The sequence below is a fragment of the Nilaparvata lugens genome, chromosome 6, assembly GCF_014356525.2.
Source record: "Nilaparvata lugens isolate BPH chromosome 6, ASM1435652v1, whole genome shotgun sequence".
NCBI lineage: Eukaryota > Metazoa > Arthropoda > Insecta > Hemiptera > Delphacidae > Nilaparvata > Nilaparvata lugens.
The window spans coordinates 1,940,659-1,967,825 of NC_052509.1; the positions used below are offsets into that span (position 1 = coordinate 1,940,659).

The window sequence follows — 27,167 nt, forward strand, 5'->3', positions numbered from 1 at the left end:
AATATAGACTGAGAAAATGATTTTTGAACTGCATATGATATGAAAAAAGCAATTGGTAATAGCTATGGATAATATTGTTATGCATCTACATAAATTGGTGGAGCTTTGGACATATATATCATTGTCCATTCTTTGGAAAGAAAATTCAAAATATCCTTCCCACTAACTCTCTACCAAAGCGTTAATTTCAATAATTCAACTAGAACCCCATGAGAGTGAGAGAGAGAGAGAGAGAAGAGAGAGAGAGAGTGAGTGAGAAATAGAGTAATAGAGAAAAAGTGAAAGAAAGAGAGTAAAGAGTGAGTAATAGGGAGAAAAAAGTTGGAATTAGATAGAGAGAGAAAGAGAGAATCTCCAACAAAATTCAAGGGAACAAAGAAAGAATTGGCATTTTCTTGATAAATGTTGAAGGACCACTAGTTTGCAGGTAAAGTTTGGAATGAATGAAGAAAAATACTTGAAAATTGAAATTTGTCTCCAGAAGGGCAGATATCAATTATTAAGAGGTAACAAGGTTTTAGGAAATGAAGAGCATACAGAGAGTAGATAGCCTACAACCGAATTTAGAGGAAGAGTGAGATTTGATGAAAAGAGAGAGAGAGAGAGAGAGAGAGAGAAAATGAGTGAAAGCGAAAGGGTGGAATGAGGGAAGAAAAAAGGTAGAAATTGAAATGTGTCTCTGGACTTCTGCTTCGTTAACATCGTTTCGTGTCAATTTTCTGGACCACCGGTTCTAGAATTGGGTTAGACAGCATCTCCTCACCCTTCTTCCTCCTCCTCCTTCACCATCAACCTCCTACTCCTCCTCCCCCTTCATCACCTCTTCTTCTCCTCCTCATCCTCTCATCTACCTCTTCCTGGTCCACCTCCACCTGGTTCACCTACTCCTCCATCTCCACCTCCACCTCCTCCTCCTACTCCTCCTCCTCCTCTCAGTAGCGCGTCAGTGGCGCATCAGTGTTGAAGGGTTTGAGCCGAGTCCCACAGGCACGCCAACCCAATTAGTTGGCTTGTCCCCAGGCAAAACCCAACTCAACCCAATAATAATGTCACTCAGTTTTTGCCCGTGCCTGTTTCAATTTATAAATTATGAAACTAGCTTCTTGTGACGTTTTGTCTTGGAGAAGCTGAACTGAGACGATACTTTGTAGGGCGGAAAATTTGCCACGAGAAGATACTGTGTTGGAAGGAAGATGAAAAATTGGTACGGAAATGGAGGGAAATGAATAGTTTTAGAGAAAACCTGAGTGGCTCCACAAAATAGGGATCAGCAATAATTAATTGTTCTTATAATAGGCAAGAAATTATTGAAGTCTTAAGGTGCGTACAGACTTTCGCTCTGCTCCGCAACCGAACTTCACTCGAGCAGATCGATTGATGATCGACCGGGGAGCAAGAGTGGAACGCGAGAAGAGCTAACATCTCCCGTAACGTTCATGATCGGTGCGACTGCAGAGCGGGGGCGGAGCGACTGCGGAGCGATGGAGGAACGAGGGCGGAGCGGGTTGGAGGCGCGTATATCTGTACGCAGCTTAACGCTTCACCTGCTTTTGGAAAAATGTGTTCTGTAGCATGCAACATTTGAATACGAATACGCCTTGAAAAATAAAAGACTTCTGATCATTGGTTACTGTGGTGATGATGATGATTGGTTACAATAAAAATAAAGGATTTGGAAAAGTAGATTTGTATATTTAATGAATATGAGCGTTTTATAACGGATTTTGATGCCTCCAATTAAATGCGCAGGATCTGATTTAATTGCTTCTACGAGATTGTTTGGCGAGTCCAAGAAGTAAATCAAACATGTTTGTCTATTTCTTATCTATGGAATCTAGAATGATTACACTAGAGCAAACAAGTTTTAATGATTCATATATTATCTTGCGTGATAAAACTTCGATCAATACGGTAATGTTTGTGGAAGTGTATCCAACGTATTCAAATACATTTTTATTGTGTTTTCAAGTTTGAAATGAAGAATTGAAACACAGATAGTTCCATATACATTCATCCAGCTTTTTGTATCACTTTTCCATTTTCTTCATTGGAATTGTTGTTTTCAAGTTCACATGTTCAGTGGGAATGCACCCTTTTGGTCATAGAATCATCTTAACATGTTTCAGGTAGATTATTGATGAGTAATTGATACTTAACTCATTAACCAATTGACAAATCAATCTCAATTAAAATTCTGACTATTATCCAATAATAACCAATAGAATATAAATAGAATAAAAATATAAATCTCAGTACCGTTTTAAATATTTATATTTACCCTTTATTATTCATATTAAAAGTAGCCCTAAAAAAAGGCAATCAATAAAATATTATTGAGAGCTCTGAGCTTCAATTAGAATTATTGCCAACATTCGTTAACGGATAGGCACCAGAAGAAGAAAAAGAAGAAGACTGCGTATCTATCGTGCTAAAATTGGAAAAGGTTTCTTCTGTGAATAATGTTGAGATGGTTTTAGTACAAAATTATACTAAGAAGATGAATGAATGAGAGATAGAAAGATGATAGTTGGATAGAAGATAAATGAGGATGGAAGATAGATGATAGATAGAAGAGGTAGAAGATAGAGGGGGTAGAATATAAATGGAGGAAAGACGTGTCAATGATCTTATAAAAAAGATACTGCATGAGCGATGAGTAGCCTACAGTTCTCTAAGGCGAATTATCTACCTGACTGAGCCAAAAGAAAAGAATTTCAATTCAGAATTATTCTGATTTGAAATTAACGAGTACCGGACATGAAGTAGACTCCTGTTCATATCCAGATACCGCTATATTCTTTTGAGGAAAATGGCAATTTCATTCCAATCTCTCAAACGCAAACAATAGCTAGCTAGCGTTCATTATTTTCATGCTATGGTGAGATTCATTCCAAATTGTCAGCATTCCTCATAGATATCATTGATGATTCCAATCCTACCAATGCTGACAGTTGTAAGTGATTCTCACAATAGCTCTAATTCCATCCAGGGATATTTTCGATGTTTTCTGAACGGATTTTCCCGGAAATCACCTTCTGTTCGGAATATTTTTATTGGATCGTTTTTTTGGAAGAACGTCAATAAAACGTTATTTGATCTTCTACTAATTGGAGGGGGAGTATTGTTTTTCGACCGTTGTTTCGAAAAGTTGATAGTGAACATTTATTGAGAATTGATATTCAGCCCATCGATAGATATTTATTGATATTGTAATAATGTGAATAATACATCATTTGATTCTAATTCATTCGTTGATTCCTTGAAATCGGCATATTTTTAATGGAAATTATTCTATTATTATAGAGTGGATTTTCACTTTTTAATTGGAAATGTTGATCACTTAATATCAATTCAGAACATTTTGAGTTGAAAGCAGAAATAATTTTGTTCTCGTTTCTTCTCATTATTCACAAATTTGGGATGGTTGGTAGAAGATGGAAATTATTTAATACTAACAGGTAACCCGTGCTCCGCAAACGTCTAATTTAAAACTTGGCAAACTAAAAACTTGACATACTGAGATCTTGAAGAATTTAAAATAGGTCTATAACCATCCTCGGTGAATTAAGAATCTATATGCAAAATTTCAAGTTCTTCAGTTGAGTAGTTCAAACTTGATGATGCGTCATTCGTGAATTCCCTATCCCGTACGTGTATAAGCTAGTTCTTTCCTTTACTACAATATAGATTACGGTGATCCGTTTCAACTTCTTTGTGAGTTTTGATAGTTTTATACGTTTTGTGTAGTTGAGAAGTTGATATTGTGATAATTATTCATATTAAATAATAATACTAAGAAATAGTCAAAAACCACAGATTTATTGATAGATAGAAAGATAGATATTAATTCTGCTGCTCTTGTATTTAGTTTTAGTTTCTCAGAGATTGACACTCCGAAACTGGTTATTACACCATTGTCAATCTCTGAGAAACTAAAACTAAATACAAGAGCAGCAGAATTTATACTAGTAGGCGAGTACTGCTATTGGTCAAGGGCATGAACGCCTACCATTGGCTCAGCTAGACAGTCTCCTCCCACTTAACGGTGTCACAAAATGGCGGCTTAAGCAACAGACTCGCCATGATAACCAAAATTTAGTTTTGTTATCATAGTTATTAAAATATGTATTTAGTTATTAAAATAGCTTTATCCTGTATGTTTATTAGGTGGAATGATTCTCCCCATTCAATAATGATATTACTCATTCTGAAAACTTTAATTGCATAAATTATACTATTTTTTAATTCTGGTTGTATCATCTTGTCAAAATTTATTCCATTTATTGATTTATCAGCCTCAATTTATCGAGTTGTCTCGTAAATTTTAATACCATCTTCAAGATTTCTGCTGTTTGGCTCTTGTCATTTCATCTCCTGTGTAACTATTGAATTCATTTCCCGATTCTAATTCATTCATTTATCTACTTCATTCGTAGTGAATATTGAAATACTAATTCACAACGAAAATTTCAATTGAATCAAATAATATATTTTCAATCCTAGTTGTATCTTCTAATTGCCTTGGCTTTCCTAAAGTCTACCTTCAACAACTCATATTCATATGTTTATCCATTAGCCTATCTCAGAAATCTTCATAGAATATCTTGAAAAATATTTTTTTCTACAAATTTGCATTGCATTGGATGATTACTAATCAATTCTAGTATCATCTCCCTATTCCGATAGCTACATTTGTTCTAAAACACTGATCAGCGAGTCATCAAATCTGACATTGAAAAATCGCACAAAAGAATATGATCTTGCACAAGCCACGAGGTACCAGCATCATTATGCAGCATCTGATGCTTCTTCTAGGATAATTGCACTATCATTACAGTAATTTCGTTTCAACCAGCCAACTCTGATGTACAATTGTTGCAAAAAACATGGAAATTCGACCGGACAAAATTTTGTTGCAAGGTTATATCATTTTGCATAATTATATTTACTTCCGCAAAAAAAGACTCGCTCAAGATCATGGCTAGGGATAATAATATCTATTTGTATTCTCACAATTGAATTTTAGTGAATATCAAAATGTTGTAGTTCTACTTCAAACTCTATGAATTTTATCTCACTGTACTTGGACTGTCATAACCACATAACATTGTACCATAACTCAATAGTAGTCTATCTATTGTATACTATAATAGTAGTCAGTCCCGACAGACTGAAATCACACCACAGTCCAAACTACGGAGCCTAAAAACTTCAAATTTTGCACACTTGTCTATGGTAGCCTCAAGACATCCACTAAGAAAGGATTTTCAAAAATTTGCCCCCCTAAGGGAGCTAGGGCCCCCAAAAATTTTGTACTTTTTAAATATATCTATAATAATGTAAAGAACTGGCTTATACACGTACGGGATGGGAAAATTATGTTTGACGCATCATCACGTCTGAACTACTGGACTGATTAATTTGAAATTTGCATATAGATTCTTAATTAACTGAGGATGGTTATAGGCCTATTCTCTATTCTTCAAGATTTTATTACGTCAAGTTTTCAATTCGTCAAGTTTCAAAAAAGACCCTTGCGGAGCACAAGTTGAATAATTTCTCTATAGTAAAAAATTATAATACTCTCCATAGATGCAAAGTTGAGTGTTATAGAGATGTTTTATAGGTCCTAGCTCCGTTTGTTTCATAAAGAATATTGTCATTTTATTTTTCATTTAAAAGATAAATATATTTTTACAAAAATGAACAGGGAAATTAGTGGAGATCGTCAATTTTTAGTGAACATCTCTTGAGTTATCCAATAGTTTATCGATTTCTGCACTTTCAAACAATCACTATCAACAACAGAAAGTAAAACCAATCGATTCTAAAAATTGTTGACTTTACTAGCAAAAATTATCAAGTTAATACCAGTATTATTATTACGGTATGTTTCATGATAGAATGAAAAATTCACATAAACCGCTTCGAAAAACGATAAAATGATAAATCAATTATGGGAGGTAACCATAATAAGCAAGAAATTATAGAAAGTTGAAGTTAAATTACTGTATAAGAGGGAAACTCTATAATAATATCGATTTATGTAATTGTCAAGATTTAAAAACATTATTGGATTGATGTTGATAATTTGTAACGATGGAGAGCTTTCGATAGAAAATTAGTCGAAATTGATTTATTTTAAGTACAGTATTAATTTTTCTTTTCGGTATGGATTGACATCCGGAAATGGTTTTTGGGACAAATTATTCACATGGCTGTTCCATCCTTCTATATATTTGTTTTTATCTATTTATATCTACTTTCATTCACTTCGTAGTTCAAGCTTGAAGACTTAGCAAATTAAAGGAAGACTTTGAGTTCATCCTAATTCATTGAATAGACCCCCGATAAGACTTCTTTGAATAATTACCATGAAATAAGTCCCAAACAAAGACATTAAAGAGATGTAGACCCACAATGCCTATGCCTTCTCATTGATAGCTCTTACTTGAAATTGAAGGCCGCCATTGGGGTATTTTAGCACGAGATATACATAATATATTTGTAATATTATAGATTACAAAGGCATTGGTTTGATGGTATGTGATAATCTTATAGGTTGCCCCCTCAATGGCCGATTTCAATTCCAAGTACGACACTAGCCTAGCGCTGCATGTGAGTCTATGCATCTTTAAGGTCTTTGGTCCCAAACAAACTAGTGGAAATCTCCAGTTAACAAGCTGATTTACAAACTGATCTCCGGTTTCACTGTTGATCAGAAGCTCCCTTCCACAATTAATTAAAGCTCTTGTAACAATGTAATTGTCTGGTACAGGTATTCTGATGAGTGATATTTGATATTAGTATCATAATACTCTCTCTAGTTTACCCTGTGCGAACGTCCCCGTTTCCAAGAAGCTCATTATTTGAGCTAGTCTCTTGCTCTCTTCTGTTGTACTGAGTGCATTAAAATATCTATTACACAATATTTGTTATCTCACCCGTAATTGCATGTAACTGAGAAAGATGTTCATTTCTGACATCAATATAGCTCAAGTATAGTATTTCGAAGTAGATAATAGCTATAATATTATGATGCAATTCGCGCATGATTTTTCACTTGTTTTACTCCATTATGGAAGAGTTCCACAACATCAATATTACTCTACAAACTTAACCACATAGGGGGAATTCCCGAATTGAAGTCAATGGAATAATACCATAGAGAAACGATAGCGTAAGTTGATATCCCATGGTATAGGGCGTTTACCATGAATAAAGTACATTGGCTAACAATTTATTTTGTATTATCGTAGAGAAACAATAGCGTAAGTAGATATCCCATGGTATAGGGCGTTTATGTCACAACTCTTACTGTTATCCCAAGCCGATAGTTCACGTAGTTCTTTCTCATGCAGCTGTGTGACGCGGATAGTCTCTCAAATTATGCCTTTCCTACACTCTCACCCCAACAAAACAGTAAAAATTAACAATAATCGACAGTAATCGGCTTGAGATAACAGTAAAAGTTACGACATAAATTCCCTATATCATGGGATATCTACTTACGCTATTGTTTCTCTACGATAATACAAAATAAATTGTTAGCCAATCCAAGTTAGTATTAAATTCCGTTTTACGTCACCTCATCATGATTGAATTAACTCAAATACAGTTTTCAATGAATAGATGATTGATTGATGAGTAGAGGATATGGATTGGATAGAGGGGATGGATATGGATATGGATTTGAAATTAAGTTGATCAGAAATTAACAAATATGAAAATGAAAATTTTCCTCAAATGAGATGAGTGGCGTGAGCCTGGTACTTCAGTTTGATGGATGACTGCTTGAGGAAACTTATCAGCTTCCAAGTGGAAGCTTGATAAGTCTTATTGATAAGTCTTCCAAGTGGAAGCTTGATAACTCTTACAAATGGATCAGAGAGTCTTTAAAACTTTTCCATCATAATTCTTACTATAGAGCTAGTAGGGTTTATTGAGGTTTATTTATTCATGCATAAACTTTGTCTTCACTTTGAGTAATTACAATGATTCTACAGTTATGGGTCTTCTACTCATGGATCAGAATGTACCTGCTTCTTTGAAACGTTTCCATTAACATTCTTACTATAAACGATGCTAGTGGATTTTATTGAGATTTGTTCATTCATGCATAAACTTTGTCTTCACTTCAAGTAATTGTAATTATCAAACTCACCATGATTATTGGAGGTAATTCAATTGTCTACAATCTATGTGAAAACCATTTCGATTAATCTAAAACCGTCGGAATTGAAAGAAAATAGAATCCACTTTTTCCGCTCACGTTCTTTCAAGATTCACTAATCTACAATCTTTCTTAAAAGCATTGTCAGTGTCAAAAATGTAGAATTTGAAGTCACACATACACTGCACTAGAGAAGGACTTGATCTTTCACTTCAGATTTATTCAAGAGGCCTCACATATTCGTTGGATTTGATGTAACATAGACTGCACTCATAAGAGAAACTTATCAAGGGAAATTCAGAACTTGAGTTTTCACTCCGAGTTTATTCAAGATACTCCACTAATTTAACATCTATTGGTAAACAATTTTTGATGAAAGAAACGTCGAATCACACTTGATGTAACACAAACACACTTGAGGAAAACTCTCTGAGATTTTAGTTCAAGTTTTATTAAGATAATACATTGAACGAGATTCAAGTCTAAGTTTATTGAAAATTGAGTTTAGTTCCATTAATGGAAAAGCATGGTCTTTGCAAAAGTCGGCGGACTTTAAGTACCGGTAACTCTAAACGCAGTTGAAGGAAACTAGAGAAGCTGAGTTTCCACTTTGAGATTATTCAAGACACTCCAGTAATCACCTACCTACGCACCATTAGAAATACATTTTCTTCACCGAAATTGACGGATTTTGAGGTTCTTGAAACGCACTTGAGGAAAACTCGAGCTAAAACTCTAGTATTAAGTGAAAATAATCCACTAATGCATCGAAAAACCTTTTACTGAACCACTAATCTTTTAGCAACCACCTTTTTCTCCGAAACAGTCAGTTTTGGAGCAACTCGGTGCGCACTCGAGGAAAACTCGATCGGGAAACTTAACTGACCCCATTTCCAGACTAGCAACATGTTTGCTATCAAACTGCAGACTGAATTTTCCAAGCCAGCAACGAAACTGAGTTTGAAGGGCTCGCGCATGTGCCAGCGCGTGCGTGTGAGCCCCTTATCAGTGGAAAGGCTTATTAGGCTCCATTGTGAACAGAACAGACGATGGTCCGTTTTTATACTTCTCAAGTAATAATTAATACCCGGCATTGTTGCGTCTAATTGCATGTTGGGGAATATTTGGGGAATTTAGCGTTTCTTAATTAGGTCTAATGGATTTTTTTGGAATGTCTTGCATGTTTCGGAATTGGGATCGTTATCAACTAGAGATCTTTATCTTAGTAAATTATTTCATAGGTGGTAGTTTCAATTCCTTAGAGCATTGGGCATATACTACAATACTATAAATAGAATTTAATACTCCTGGAAGAATATTTGTAATCGATGGGAAATGGCTGGAGTAGGCCTATTGGAGTGCTGGAAGAACTGCTCACCCATAAATAATAAGGTTTAACCCTTTTCTGGAATTGGATTTGTCATTGACTATGGAGAGATTCTCGTTATAATGATAGTGAGAATGATTAGAGTTGAAAGAACTAAAGAGTTGTCAATTTTCTGTCACCACGGCCTTCATAAGTGGATAGCTGTTACTCATGTCATTCTGATGTATCTAAAATAATATTAATGTTGATCAACTAACATATAATTTGACGAATTGAACAGAATTATCTAGTATCTGAGGTATAGGACCGTTGTGAATAGAGACTTCTTCGACCATGGATATTCTACAATTTGAACATTTGGGTTCCGAAAGAAAAAACGAAATTGATTCCTGGGATATTAATTCTTGATTGATTATGGAAAATATTCAATTTCGAATGAATTATATTATGATATGTTCCCTAGATGATTCAGGGCAAAATTTCCTATATCAACGAGTGTGTTAGCTATATTAAACTATCTAATCTAAATAAAATAAAATCTAATAATGAAATGAATAATAGTGTAATAGATAAGGAAATAAAATCGATATTGCTTTCCATGACGAAACACTATATAATAACTTTGTTGTGGTTCAGACAATGTGTTACTAGTTCAGACACTATCTAATCTAATCTGTGTTACTAGTAACACAGTGTCTTAACCACAACAAAGAAATAAAATCATCCAGAATGCTACTTGAGTTTCAAAGCTGTAAACATACAGAAAAAATGATGTAGGACATATGAGGAAGAGATGGGTACCGGACCTGGTTAATTAATAAACCTAATCTTTGAAGAGAAGATTATGATGATAAAATCATTTTAAAGTCGATTTAAATCATTCAAAAGTAAGTTATTAATTATTTCATTTGATCATAAACTGGAATTTCAATACCATCTACAGTATCATTGACCGAGCAAGTGAGGTCTAAGATTCAAGTCGACGGTTTGGCATTTCTCAATGTTTAAATGTGTTATGTTGCGCATTTACGGCGAAACGCGGTGATAGATTTTCATGAAATTTGACAGGTATGTTCCTTTTTTAATTGCGCGTCGACGTATATACAAGGTTTTTGGAAATTTTGCATTTCAAGGATAATATAAAAGGAAAAAGGAGCCTCCTTCATACGCCAATATTAGAGTAAAAATCAGACTATAGAATTATTCATCATAAATCAGCTGACAAGTGATTACACAGATGTGTGGAGAAGCCAGTCTATTGCTGTATTTCCATAAGGTCTATAGTTTCAATCAGGTACTTGTGGATGAGAATACTGCGTGAGGTCTACTGTTCACAGAACTACTAGTAGGCTTACCTATCAGGAAAAGATCTCTCATCATTGTTAATTCATCGAACTGATATGAGAGAACTGAGAATTTGTATAGCAAATAAAGAAGAAGGTGAAGAAATAGAGAAGGTGAATGACAGGAAAACTTTCGCCGTGCAAATGAACGGAATTCATTCCGTTTTGAGTAATTTCAGTCAGTCTGTGTCACTTATTCGAGAAGTGCGTTTCGTTTAATTACAGTTAATACTCTGGTTTGTGTGTCATCGGAATTTAGGAGTCATGTTTTAATGATGTTGGCGGAGACAGCTAACTAGGATCTGCTTTCCAGTAATGGTAAAATAATACTTTCTAATTCCATCGCGTTCATATGTGAGATTTTTTGTAGAAAAAGTGAAGATCATATCTTGAATGGCATCTTGACTTGAATGATGACATTCTAAATTGAACACCGGAAATGATAATTATAGGTGGTTTGAAACTGAAACTGAATGATTGTAATCCATACAAATGAGAGTGAGGGTTATAGGGTTATATAAAACATAAAACACTTATTGAAATGGGCTGCTTTTAAATTAATAAAACAAAATAAAACTTGTAGCACCCTTTATTTATTGAAAAACTTAAAATAGTTGAACAACTAATTTCGGTTCTAAAACCATCTTCAGGTTCTAAACCTTTTAAAACCTGAAGATGGTTTTAGAACCGAAACTAGTTGTTCAACTATTTCAAGTTTTTTAATAAATAAAGGGTGCTACAAGTTTTATTTTGTTTTATTATATAAAACATATATTAAACTAAATATAAAAAAAACACTTCACTCACATAGGCTACTTTTTAACAAATTAATAAAAACAATATACAAATTTTGTAGTACTCTTTTTTTTTAAGAACTTTAAAATAGTTCAACAACTAGTTTCGACCGTAACTTAGGTCATTTTCAAGTTGATTCAACTTTTTTAAAAAGAAAGGGTACTACAAGATTTTTATATTGTTTTTATTAATAGGATAATATCAATTATTGCGTTTTGTGAAGTAATAAGATCAAATTACATGAATGATGAACGTTTTATTTGTATTATACAGAGTTGGTGAAAAGACCGAGAACGGCTTAATATCTCATACGCAAATGTAATTTGACAGTGGGTGTGGATGGGGATCCTACTCAAATTGAAAAAACTTCTTTACTATAACATACAAAATCTGGTCCGCCATCTTGGATCCGCCATATTGAATGAAACTTCATTTTTACAAATACGAAGGTGGTCATATGGTACATGATTTCGATACGGAATGTTAAGAAAAAATGAATGGTGAAAACCGCACATCGATATCTCAAACCGTTTAGAAGATATCCACATTATTAATCAATACCATGCAAATCAGAAATGAAATACATAAGTGGTATTGATAAATAATATGAATATCTTCTAAACGGTTTGAGATATCGATGTGCGGTTTACACCATTCATTTTTTCTTGAAATTCCATATGGAAATCATGTATCGCGTGTTCACCTTCCCATTTGAAAAGTAAAGTTACATTCAAAACGGCGGATTTAAGATGGCGGACCAGATTTGTAGTCATAGTAGAGTAGTATTTTCAATTTGAGTAGTATTCTCAATCACTCACACCTTGGAATCACATTTTTTTATGAGATACTAAGCCGTTCTCAGACTTTTTTCTCTCCTTTCTGCTTTGAATAGTATTGATTAATAATGTGAATATCTTCGAAACGGTACAAGATATCGATATGCGGTTTTCGCCTTTCTCTTTTTCTTGAAATTCCGTATTGAAATCATGTATCGCATGACCACCTTCCTATTTGAAAAAATTAAGTTGCATTCAATATGGCGGATCCAAGATGGCGGACCAGATTTTTTAAGTAATACTAACGTAGTATTTTCAATTTGAGTAGGATACCCAATCACACCCACAGTCAAATTACCTTTGTGTATGAGATATTAAGCCGTTCTCGGACTTTTCACCCACTCTGTATTGTAAATGGAACAGATATGTCCAATACATCCAATATATGTAAATTTTCTATATTGAATGATTCTGCAGAATTGGAAATGCTGAAGAACGTTCATTAAAACTTAATAAAGTAAGAAAAGAAAACAACATGGATCCGCAATATTCTGTGAGTTACAGAAGTTCAGAACTTCAATTTCAATTTCTCTTCGGATCCACTTGTTAAACTTTCAATACTTTATATGCACCCTTTCCTTGGACGAAACCTCTTTTCCATGCCAAACAAGCTCTTTTCAATGCTTATTTATTATTACTACATTGCATCAGAACTACATCACTGTGACCCAAGACGAATTAAGCGCGACTATCACATATAGTAGACTATCAGTGTACTTGTCCGGTTCAGTGAAAATATTCTTCCCATGAATTCTTACGTGACTTATCATACTTGCTCTGCCGGGCTGTGTGGGGACTCACATAAGAACTAATGTAAAGAAAATTGTCACTGAGCCGCACACGGACTCTGATACTGATATGCGGAGATCTAGTTCAAAAGAAATGACTATTTAGTCAAAGGAAACGGGAAAATTTGGGATATTGGCTTAATTTGAATATGATCCTGATTAGAGGATTCATTAAAGAATTATTAGGAGCTCTTTCTAATCAGAAGAATTTATTGTCGAATCCCAATAAAAAGAAAGATGAATTACGATGAAATTCCATTTCTCTGTCAGTCTAATATCATGCTTTCCGTTTGAAGAATTTCATTTTCTCCTATTAAGTTTTCATTTCCTATAGAAACCAGCTCAAAACTACGAAAATAATCAAAAGCTCTCTCCATGTCTGAGAAATTAACGTCATATCATCCCTATTGCATTAATGATGATCAAGAGCTGAGACCAAAAAATGTCATTTCATTTCAATTAGAGATGAATGGAACAATAAAAATTCAATAACACCAAAAATTGTCATTTTGTTCCAATTAGAGATGGATGAAACAATAAAAATTCAATTTTCTTCAATTTAATAATCAGCTTCCTACGAGGAAACGTCAGTTCCACACGGAGTGAAACAATAAAGTGCGCCGGGAAATTGGTGCAGACGCGAATAAAGCACTGTTCATTATATTCTTCCTATCTCTCTAACTACAAGATTCACTTGAAACTTTCAGCATTCCTTATGGAATTACAACAGAGTTTCACATTCTTCCGATGCTGACTGTTTGAAGCACTTATCCAACCATAGTAAGATTCACTTTGAAGTGTCAGAATTGTTTATGAATAAAATCAATGCTTTCCATTCAGTTAATGCTGAAAGCATGAAGTGAGACTCACAAAGGCATTTATCAGCCTGATAGGTACCTCACACTGCAGTTTCGATGTTCTGGTTGGGCAGTGGCGCGAAAAACTAACCTGAAAACTTTGCGAAGAGACGGAGAGAGGTAGAATGGTTTAGAAGAGTAGATCTCGAGTAGAGGGAAGTTCTGATGTAAAAGGTGGAGAGAGATGGGAGTAAAAGGGAAGGAATAGAATAGGTAAGGGGAAATGAAGATAAGGTGAGATTTGAATAAGGAGTGAAAAGTCAAATTTGAAGAAGAGTGGAGAAACGAGGTAGAAACAGGAATAGCCTATTTAGGAAGATACTGGAAGAGAGTAAGAAATTTGAACAAAGTGAAAGATAACATAAGAGGAAGAGAAGAAAACGAAGGTATCATTTGGAAGGCAGTTGGCTAATGTGAAAAAGAAAAATATGAATTCAGGTAAAAATTCTTTAGCAACTCAAGCTGTTGCTGAGTTTATTATCTCTCCCATTAATACAGGAAGAAATGGAAGGAAAAGAAAAATGTCCAGAAGAAGAAGTAAAGAAGGTGTAGAATGAGAGAGATAATAAACATTGAAATTGAAGAATTAAAGAGAGAAGGATGCCGGTCTGGAGCCTCATATTTGGAAATATATTCTATATTAGCCTAACTCCTACTCTACCTTAACATTACTCTATGTATTAACATTGTAACTCACTCGAATCAGTTTGAATCGGCATGAGTTGTGGAAATTCAGCAACTTTTCACAAATTTGAAGTTGAAACAGTTAGATTGAACTATCAAACAGCTTATCATTCTCGTATGACTTGTGGCTCTTTTTGAATTCTACAACTAGAGGATCAGAAATTTCAAATCCTTTCAGTCATTACCGGTACTTGTCAGTCACTATAAGTCATTCATTCAAGTGTTCAAGTCATTCAATTGATTGATGTCAGTACCAACTTGTATCTTCGTATATGGGCTGCATCCAAGTTTAAAACGAATTCGGATCGGGTGGAGGTTTAAACTTGAAATGGCCCACATTGCAATAAATAATGCGACCTTGATTAGAATCTGGATTAAATTGGACTAGAATTATCCTGCTAATGAGCATGATCTAGTACTAATATGGTATTGCTATTTCGGTGAGTAAATGTATTCTGCCGTATTTCATGGAGAGAAAAGATCTAATCTGAGAGCAGATATGTATTGCATCCACTAAGTCATGAACTTCTAGTTTCATTTTTTTCCTGTGATATCCCAGATAAATTAATCATTGGCATGTTAGTGATGAGACAAGTGGCGAGGGATGATTCAAGAAATACCAGATAGAATGCAAATCGAACCCATAATATTCACATTTTTCTTATGTTTGAGAATGATCACATTTCCTTGCTTAGTTCTAAAATATTTTCAAACCATTTATCAGTCTTTTATTTCCAACCCAAAAATCCATTCAATTAGAAAATCATATACTGAGGAGTTATACAGATCTACTCTTGAATTCTACACAAGAGTAGGCTTTTATTTATATTGCAGTAAGGTACTGTACACCTAGAGCCTAGACCAACCTCTTGTGTAGTGAGTTCATAAATTTTTCATCTAGCAACTCTATTCTCTTATTGTCGATAATATTTGTAGCTATTTGAAGCCTTCAGGGATAACATATCTATTGCTTTTTTCCCATTATCAATTGATTGGCCTTTGAATTAATTTCAAATCCTCTCTGTTTTCATCAACTATCCTTAATCTGATTAATTCATCCTCTGCATTTATAAATGCTCAATAAAATAGTAAACAACACCTGTGAAGAAACGTAACTATCAGGTGAAAAGAAGATTAGGCTACACATGGCCAAAGAAAACAAACTGAAACATCAACAGAGAAAACATCATTTATCTCTGATAATAGCTAATGAATCATGTAGGAGTTGCATGCTAATTGAAAGTAACACCTTGCATACTAATTGAAAGTGAACATCTTGCTTGTTGGTTGAAAGTGAACATCTTGAACAATAGGGCGACAAGAAATTAACAGTAAATAACCTGATGAACAGTGGGACTGGCGAAGTCCTAATTTGGGACGTGGGAATTGGTCATCAAGTTGTATAGGATTAAGAAGTGATTGTCTGAGCTGATAAACAATGGTGTTTTGGGTGTTGGGTGTTGGAAGTTGTGAGAGGCGGTGTAATTATTAAAATTTCCCTCGTTTCCTTTCTAGCATCAACTTCTAGAAGGACATTGACGCCTTTTTTATGTGTAATCCGTAGTGAGAGAAGGTCAAGACAATGCCTAGGGTGTGGATGCTGTTAGTTTGTTAATTGCTGTTGAATTGAAGTTTTTGTGGTTGTCAAAATGATTTGGAGTGGAAATATATTATAATAAATTAATAAAATTGAGTGGTGGTTGGTGTCAAAATTACTTGAAGTGGGAATTTATTGTATTAAATTGATAAAATTAAGACCTGGTAGCCTGGATATGAATGAAATTTATTGGAATATCAATTCATGGACTGTATATAATTGAAAAGAATAGAAAGAAAGAAATTGAAGTTCATAAACAGGCATCAATAGGTAAGAATGTGAGCCTTGATTTTGGAGAAAATTGATGTAATGCTCATTCATGTTCTACTCAATTTAATCTCTAAACGAATGATTATCATCTTATTCTGAAAGTTTCATTCATGATTGTGGATTCCTTTGATTTATATCTATCATCCTGTTTTGAGATAACTTTCAAAGACTAGTAATGGAGAGTTTATTTTCATATTTTCATAATGCTGTATGGGTAAGTATTTATTTACTGTTAGATGGGGGAAGAATTGATAATGGAAAACTATGATCACATCAGATCTATGCTTCCCCTTTCGATCAATGATGATGATTATGATGACGGTTGATGATTATTATGATCTAAAAATCTGGTGTGGCGCACTCACACAACTTTCCTTGCCGTTATGGAAATTGATCACCTGACGCTAGTGTTCCCGCGCATCTCAAGTCTACTATTCAAAGATTTGAGCCAGCTGGTGACAGGGCAATAACGCTGAAGACACACGAGGTGTGCTATCTCTTCATAGTGAATCATTTAATAGAATCAACAGTTGCCAACAGTTCGCAATTGGATAATCACATTTTCTCGAATTTCGAGCTTATTTTTAATTTTAGGTGAAAATGTTACTGAACATTAGTTGTAGAGATTCTCATGCTGAATCTTTTTCAATCGAAATTTTTTGTTTGAATTGTATCTGAAGCCTAATAATTGAGAATCTAAAATCAAACTTTGCATAGATGGGGCGGAGCTCCTGAAATTTTTACAGATATAGGACTGGTGGCAGTTGATAGAGCTTATCGATGACTATTTCAGGTATAACTTATCAAAATCGTTGGAGCCGTTTTCTAGAAAATCGCGAAAAACCCTTTCTTTGACAACATTTTCGCTATTTTAGCCGCCATCTTGAATCGCATTTGATTGAAATTGTTCGTGTCGGATCCTTATATTGTAAGGGCCTTACGTTCCAAATTTCAAGTCATTCCGTTAATTGGGAGATGAGATATCGTGTACACAGACGCACATACACTCATACACACACACACACACACACATACAGACCAATACCCAAAAACCACTTTTTTGGACTCAGGGGACCTTGAAACGTATAGAAATTTAGAAATTCGGGTACCTTAATTTTTTTCAGAAAGCAATACTTTCCTTACCTATGGTAATAGGGCAAGGAAAGTAAAAATAACGGTAATTATCGAATTATTCTGATACTGTTTATGAATAATAATTATATGAAAATATGTTGAACCAGGAATGAGCTACAATAAGATAGGTTGAGATAGATAATAATTATTGATAAATTGGTAAAATATAAACGATTCAAATAGTTCATAGCAAAAACAAGAACTAATTTGTGTCTCTGATAATAGTAGATACCATTTATCGATGTTTTGAGTGATAAGCTATAGCATTGATAACATAACTGTACCAATAAACGGAATCAGACTAAACCCAAGTTTGATATATTACTGACTAGCAGGTAACCCGTGCTCCGCAAGGGTTCATTTTGAAACTTGACAAACTGAAAACTTGACATCATGAAATCTTGAAGAATTTAAAACAGGCCTATAACCATCCTCGGTTAATTAAGAATCGATATGCAAAATTTCAAGCTAATTAGTCAAGTAGTTCAGACATGATTATGCGTCAAACATGATTTTCCTATCCCGTACATGTATAAGTCAGTTATTTTCTTTCCTTTATTATAGTATAGATTTAAATATCCTCTGTTAAACAATCACTATCATATCATATTATATTGATAGAACGGAATAAAATATCTTTATCAGCCTCAATAGTACATCACACGTCAACACAAATCACACTTATTTATTTTATTAATTTAACAAAATTTGGGAATGGAATAGATTTGGGCCGAGCCTGTTGTTCCTTCCTTATCATATTTATATGATTTGTGATTCTGCCCACGAATAAATAAATAAATAAATATAATACAGCACAATAAAAACAAAGAGACGAAAAGGCAAAGAGATATATTTCTCCATAACTGAAACAAGGAAAATTTTTAAGAAACAAATTGACTGACCTAGAAGCACAATTTGATAATGTGTTATGTTGTCATGCAGATTTACAAACCTTATGATGTTTAAAACGAATTCCGAGGTATAACAACATCGTACTCCAACTCAGAAACAATCACAAATCCTTTCAAACACAAACCACAAAACACTTTTACCCACTACAGATTCAAAACAACCTCTAAAACACTACTGAAACCTGGATTCACTTCTTCGTTATCGAGCCCAACACAAACCATGAATGAACTGACTAGAATTATCTCTAGAAGAAAAAACATCAATTGAACTTTCGATAAGGGTTCAACGAGATATCGATGAATAATTAAATTAGGTTTAATTTAATTGTTTATTCAATGATCATAATTATTTTTAGTCGAGATAAAACAGAAACAAGGATAATAATTCTAGTAAAATTAGTTTTCAAATGCCCCATTGATGATAATTGCAATGAATGACTTGTAACTGGTGTAAAATTTATCACAGTTTGTAGTTAATTAAATAGCTCTGCTATCTGCAACTAGACCAATTTCTCAATACAAATTATGTTGTGATAACATGAGCATATTGATTTGTAATCAATATTTGCCGACAAAGTGCATTGATAGTAATAGAATTATTTATAGCAGTAATCAATAGATTGAATTGTTCAATGCTTAATATCTTGCACTTACCCAAACAACATTATTGTAATTCATCATTGAGGTACAAGTACAAAATCATCTTTCAAGAGTTCTTTATTTGAATATTCAATCCACCTAATTTATTAAATGTATTGTTTTTCAAATCTGTTCCTAAAACAGGATGCGTTCAATTGCTTTTTCATATGTGAATCAATACGGTATTATTTTTACTTTATTTTTTATTCATTATTTTTTCACAAAAAAAGCACAGATTGGGGGAGAAAAACTAAGAATCTCTTGTACTATTTCTCTCCCGAATTCGAATAACATTAAAATGTCCGAAAAAGGGTTATGTCTTCTAGGTTTTAACTTGAAAAATTTTCAATATTATTATAGAAACCATATTTTCGAATTTAGATGTTTCAAATACCAGAATTATTATAATTTATACCACTCAGTTATTTTCGGAATAGAAATTATTCACTTTTAAATATTAACCTTTTATAAATTATTATACTTCATGAATTTCCACTGACATCCTCATACCATAACTCATTTTAGAAACAAGCCAGACTGACATCATTAAAGCCTTATAACTAATCAACAATAACTAACTTTTTAATAATTAATCAAAGCCTTTTTGTTACAAGTAAGGTCATGAGATCCGTGTGTATTTTTATCACAATACAACAAAGCGCATTGCACGTGAAAAAAGTAAGCAACAAAAACCTGTGGATGATTTTCTAGCTAGTCTTCTATCTGTGTTCAACGGTTATTTTCTCATACAAATTGATTTTCACTTCCAAGGTCACTGTTATCTAACTGAGGTGAGATTCACTTCCATCTTTCAGCATTGGATGAGTATGGGAAGCATTGCTGATATTAATGAGGCATGCTGACAGTTTGCACTGAATCTCATTACTACTCTTCACTGTTTTTTTATCGGTATCAAGCGAAGATAGCAGTGATGCAACCTATCATCAAAACAAGCCGTGCAAAATGTTCCCTTGGTGTTTTGTGCTGGTAGATATGCATTCATTGCATGAAAATGGTTCATTTATATTCTTCCATAAATGCATTTCCTTGAATGTTGTTATGGAAGATTGAACGGTTTGAACCCAAAATTATAAAATAGGGAGAGAAAAGGTCCCTATCAATTCTCTAAAACATGTCTATCAATTGTTCAAAGATTTATTTCATCATTGAATTCTGATTGAGTTATGTTCAGACTGTTGAAACTATTTGGAGGATTGAGCATAGATAAAATAGGGATAGAAAAGGTCCCTATCAATAATTCTCTAAAACATAATAATTGTTCAAATATTTTTCATCATTGAATACTGAATTCTGATTGATTTATGTTCAGGCTGTTGAACTATATTGCACTGAATAGCACACTAGATTATTTCAAGCATGAATCGTGAGTATAATCATAGATAAACAATAGCGTAAGTAGATATCCCATGGTATAGGACTTTTATGTCGCAACTTTTACTGTTATCTCAAGCTAATTATTATCGATTACTGTCGGTTTTTACTGTTTTGTTGGGGTGAGGGTGTATGAACGGCACAGTTTGAGTGACTACCATGCGTCACACAGCTTTACGGGAAATAAACTACGTGGACTTTCGGCTTGAGTTAACAGTAAAAGTTGCGACATAAACGACCTATACAATGGGATATCTACTCATGCTATTGTTTCTTTATGGTATAATGCATCTCAAAAAATAGTATTTAATGTGAAATATTGCAAGTATTAAATTCTATAGATTGGTTGTAATGTGATTACGATAATTGTACTCACAACAGTTGAAGCTGTCACACTTCCTATATGTTCTACTTAGTTTCAGTTAGTTACCTGAAAAAATGAAAGTAAATGTTATTACAGATTACAATTAAGGATTTAAAACAATAATATTAATAGAGTAAGCTTCACAGATTACATTCGAAATTATATCAATAGTGTGAATGATAGACTAACTATACACATCACAATTAAACATTCGAAATCATAAAATTAATCGGGCAATATGTGGAACATTATTTTTCAAGGCCATTGAACATAAAATAAAGAGATGTGAAACATGTGAATGAAATCAATTTTAAAATGGACTAGATTTTTGTTGGTAATCCAACAGTACTGGTAGTCTCCAACAGAATGCAAAGAACGAATCAATGTCAATGTGAAAGATGTTCATACGGTTCGCTGATTTTAGTTTCAATGATAAGATGATTCATCTCAAGAGAAATTCAAACTTGAAACTATACATACAATAGGGAAACATAGTAGTTTTAATCTCACCAAAATAATAACGTTATAGTGGACTGAGGAAAAAAAGAACAGTACCAGGGCTAGTCTCAATTCCACGAATGGAAATAAAGAAAATACACTATCAAGCGGAAATATTGAATCATGATTCAAGTTCATGTGAATTTCTGACAAATAAATAATTGAAATTATTATTAAATTATAATTTATTCATCAATAATTGAAATATAATTATGGAATATCATAGCATTCTCTCCCACTTTGTATGCGATTTCATAGGATAATGTGTGAAACTCAAATGATGTTGGAATGAGAAGATGATGATGATGATGATGTTTTGTTCATGATATAAAGAGATAAAAAATATTTAAAGAAGCAATAAAGACTGTATTTTATACTATATTTTTAATGCTCTGCAGCAAATAAATTGAAAATGGAAGAGCCAAGCGAATTTTATTCGTGAATGGAGTTCTGCTGTCGTAAAGTATTTAAAAATATGCTTCACAGGTGGTAACATTCATGTTTTAATTTGAAAAAAAAAATCAGACAGCTTTTCCAGACCAAAGACGGTATTGAAGTTGGAACTTGGCAATGAGAAGTCAATAAATTACATTTATGATCCCTTGTATTGAGTTATGTGAAGGATATAAGAGCAATGACCATCAGACGGTCAGCTTATTCTTATCCTCAATTCATGGACTTATCCACAGGGGTGAACAATATTATTGAATCCATTAATACAGGTAATACAGGTTTTTGAGGGATTCAATTTCAGCATAAAATATTCCTATATAACGTTTATTCTAGTTTTTAAAAAGGTATTGCATGCCAAAAATTTACAACTTCGATTATATATTTATTGGATCATCTAAAAAGTAAAATATTCAGAAAATGAGAAGTCAGGCAATTGCAGAAGCCTCTCAATTTGTTAACATTGACGTTATTGTGGAAATGAGTCTCAGGCCTGGTTGCACTAAGTCTGTTAAATTTCAATTGTGATCAAGTGCCGATTGAAGACGTCTTTCGCTTCTCTAATTGATTCTCATAGCACTTGACCGTCATATAATCACCGTTAAATTTAGAAGTTTTTTGTGCAAACGGGCCCAAATCTTGTAATAATTCAGTGATAGTATATTAAGTCACAAGGACGGGAAGGGCCCTTTTGCAGGCGAGAATGATGTTTCTTGTCGAGGCGTTAGCTGAGATTAGAATTTCATTCGAGCACTGCAAAAGACATTCACGTCCAAGTAACTTACACTATTTTTTGTCATAATAATCTAGAAAAGAATAATTGAGAAACAGAAAACATCACCTGCTCGTGATGACATTACTACATGCATTCTATATAAAAAACCTAGTTGACAAAACTCCCTCCTGGAGCGCTTAAAGGCGGTTTTCGTACCAGTTTTGCTGTTGCGAATTCGGAACTAGGAAACATACTCGGTTTTATAGAAAACATATGCTTTTATTACAGTATTATAGTATGCTGTGATGAGAATCATATGTTTATTTGTTCTACAGTCAGCTGTTTACCGGCTTGATTTCAAGGATGTAAAACAGCTGAAATTGAATGACTATGACAAAAATAAAATTTAGGTTTTGTAAAATACTTTAGCTTGCAATTAATTCAAACTTTATCAACTCATAGTCCGGAAAAATTCATCAGTCCTGTCACGCTACCTCACTTATACTATATCAAGTTACACTAACATTGTAGGGTATTTTGAATCTAGCTTACAATAATTTGAAACTTGATTATATGGTCTGCAAAAATGCATAAAATCTCCTGCAATACCACCACGCTTCCTCAATCAAAAGTGAACTCGAAACAAGCGATAGGACTGTGAGAACCAAGCCACAAGTTAGTCGCTGGAGACCAACAATTATTGTACACGATTGAAATAGTGTTTAGGTGCCCCCCGTCACCAGGGGGTTAGGGGGGTTAAGGGGAGCCTCTGATTGGAATGTGGCTGACCCATGACTCCCATAGTGGCGTGCGCCCGTGATCGCGGGTTCGGGCGCACTATACCCGTCAGTAGGTTAGCAGGCAAACAGGCTAGCAAGTGCATTTAGTAGAGGCAGGTCACCGCCCCTCTGCGGTCACCCATCCATCCATCGCGACGCTAATTGTCGCTTAACCAACCTAGTCGGTGAAATTGTTTCCTTCCTTCCTGTCTGCAGTTGCTATTATATTGTGAGATTTAATTTTGGTCTGTCAGCATCGGTTGAACGGGAAGCATAGATGTTATAAATAAGGAATACTGACAGCATGAAGTGAATCTGAAAACTGTTAGCATTGTATGAATGGGAAGCATAAGGAAAGCAGACTGTTCAGATGAATCTATAAACTGACAGAATTGTTTGAATTTAGAGCATTGATGTTATTCATAAGAAAACTGACAATTGAAAGTGGATCTAACTTCAAAACTGTAATCACTTGCCACTGTAATTACTGAATTTATCATGGTATATTGAGCAGCGGTTGAGGATCGACAATGATTCTAGTTGGTGTTGAAGATTTGGTGGTTTTTAAGGTCAATGATAGAGAGCTGTTTTGGAACAGATTCGGCAGTTTTGAGAAGAGTTGAAGTTGGTTGAGGATGAAGATTTGTTTTCCGGTTATAGACGCTATGAGTAATCGTATTATTTGATCCGGTTTTTTGGATTTTGTATAGAAATTATATTTTGGATAGAATTCGCCTGTAGGTTTTGATCTCGTTGAAGTTGAATTGTAAACATACCAATGCTTTTCTTCAAATACAGTAATGTTCTATTCTATTCTATTTGTTCATAAATACTCTTCATAATCAATTCTATCTAAGGTTACTTAATTCTTTCTAAGGAGTAAGTTTGTTTTTCGATTCATGTTTAAAAATTTCTCTGATAAGTGAATACTCTCTATTTTGAAAATAACTGAGTGTTATAAATTATTATTATTATTTTGGTATTTGGAAGATTCAAATTCAAAAGAATGGTTTGTATAAATATTTTTGGACAGAAAATGTTGTGGAAATCTAGAAGAAATAACCTCATTTGGACTTTTAATGTTACCTAAGTATGGGAGAGAAATATTATTAAGGTATTCTTAGTTTTTCTCTCCTGATCTGTGCTTCATTGTAAAAAAATATATGATGAAGAATATATTGACAATGATTCAGGAACATATCGATTAACATGATCAACTCAAATTTGTTTCTATCACAAAAATTTGATGGATTTGAGCAGCAGCCTCTAGCAGAACAAGAAATTAAAATTCAAGATTTGTTTTATGGTTATAGTCTAGACCATGAGTAATCCTATATTTGTTCCGGTTTTTTTATTTTGTGAATATTGGAGAATAGTTGAACGTCTGGTCATAATGCTTGAATCTGCAGTCCAATGGAATCTATCTGGAAATTTGAATTTCACATCTCGTTGTAATTGGATTGTAAGCAATGTTCTTTAAATACAGTAATGTTCTATTTCATATTCTTATATTATATTCACTTACTCTTGATAAATAATTATTTCTACCTATATTAAAAATGATTCTGTTAAAATATTTTATGGATTTATTTATTTAATCATTCAGAATTAAACAACTCACAGAAAAGTACCACAGGCTTATAAGCCCAAAGCGGCTCCAATTCTAATATTTATACAACAGTCCAAATGTAGCTAGGTTATGTGTCACTTAACATTCTTCAATTACACACTGAATTCATAATTCAAAACACACAAAAATCATTTTTAAATTAATAAAATACTTCTAAATTAAATTAAATCAAGAGAGAATTCCTGAGGATAAACTGATCAAAAAACCACTCTTGGACGTTCAAGTTTCACTTTTAATGAAAGTTCAATTTTTCTCTACTTTGGAGATTCTTCTCTTTCCGTGAGAAATCTAGCAATTGGGTAGATTTCAGAGGAGCCTCAAGCAAAACAAAAAATTCCTTTTCAAGATTTGATAAGTAAATATAGACCATTATCAAGTCGAAATACTACTAAAATAAAAATAATTTATTTTAAAAAAAGGGTACTGAGATTTTTATTTTCTTCACATTTATATTACAAGTAGCCCTATACAGGAAAGAGATACGAAATAGTACTGTATTTGAACTAAAATGTTTCGTTGAAATATTGTTTTTATAGTTTAGTGAAGAAGTGTATAGTGTTTTAGTTCAAAGTGATAAAAGCATGTGAGCCAGTCGAAAGGACCGACTATTGTTTGCTTATCATCTCACAGGTAGAGACCCCAGAAATGGTGGCAAAAGTCTTTTTTCCAAGTTGATCGCAAAATACCTGGTCCCAAAGTTCCGGTTACCGTCTACCCCATACGACACTCAGGTGTCATTGATTTCTAGTTCATCAAAACAACTCTCCACCTCATAAAACACGCACAAGTCATCGACCTAGGTGTGGACAAAACAGTTTCCACAAAACACCACCAAATTGCAATAGTATTTTCCAAACAATAATATTCTACCGACGATTGTCCAATGCATTGACAGGACAAGGAAACCACTTGTATTGTCTCGCAGCACCCACTGGCTGCACCTGCTCAAATCACTTTCAGTCACGTCTGAATCGTCGAATGCCGAAGCAATGCAATGCAACAGAAAGCCTTCGATTTCCAAACAATCGTTAAACTGAAACTGAACAGTGAGTACTACTCACGAAATAACGCCCATTATCATTGGTGGTGTGGGTGTGCAAAAGGCAGTTGACTCTCAAATTAGTTGATTTATCAACGAAACGAAACGGGTTTACGAGATAAGTGTCTCCGTTGATCAACTAAAAGTTTCATAATGGTTTGCAAATTTGTTGCAGTTACAAATTGTCTGATTTGCACCATTGTGAAATCAGAGTCCCCAAATTATATCTTGAAGCTTTTCTATCAACTTCAATTTGATTACAAGCTGTTCCACCTTAAACAAGATAATAATATTGATATTCTAATGATATATTGATTTTATTCTGATATTTATTATTCATTTTAATATATTGATTTTTTTATTTTATTATTTCAATAATATATTGATTTTCTTCTTGCATTCATCTACTTTGTTGGCCAACCATCGCATGTGATTAGAAATTATTTTCTTCGTGAGGCTCATATAATATTATAAATTGTTTTATTTTTTTATGCAGTTGAGTGTTCAATTTGTAAATTGTTATCGAAGTTTGTCGTGAATTGTAACCTCAACCTACCCCAAACCTGTAATCTATTCTCTAGAATCTAGACTCTAATAATCTAAAATCAGAGATTGAAGCATATGGGATTTTTAAATATTCTCGAATGGTATCCGTTGTGAATGAATTAATGAATGAGTCCAATAAGAAATGCAAAAATGGAAAACATATATCGTATTCATTACTCAGATCAGATTTGATCAAATGGAAATTAATTAGAGATTATATTGTCATATTGTCAAGATTTATAACTTGATTATCGTTTTGAAAAATTATGGATGTTGCCTTGTTTAAACATAATTATCAATCTTTTCTACACTGATAGCTTGAGCATCGAGTAGGCCCAGTATCAGATGGAGCTTTGTGATTGGTAGTTGGCTGATCAAGGGGAAAGGCTGCCATTGGTCG

At 33.7% G+C, this 27,167-nt stretch overlaps 1 protein-coding gene across 6 annotated transcripts in view; it reads right to left on the reverse strand.

The window, feature by feature from the left end:
* The window catches only part of LOC111057816 (sodium-dependent nutrient amino acid transporter 1), a 164,143-nt gene that overhangs the window by 31,505 nt on the left and 105,471 nt on the right, over positions 1–27,167 (reverse strand). The window contains exon 1 of one of the 6 annotated variants that reach the window (XM_039429930.1): positions 18,757–18,909. The exons of 4 other annotated variants lie outside the window; for them this stretch is intronic. In XM_039429930.1, the coding sequence (XP_039285864.1) occupies positions 18,757–18,795 (39 nt within the window). In that variant the 5' untranslated portion in view covers positions 18,796–18,909. Of the gene's footprint in view, positions 1–8,164; positions 9,089–18,756; positions 18,910–27,167 lie in introns of those variants that run through there. One more of the 6 variants, XM_039429931.1, reaches the window with a different exon arrangement.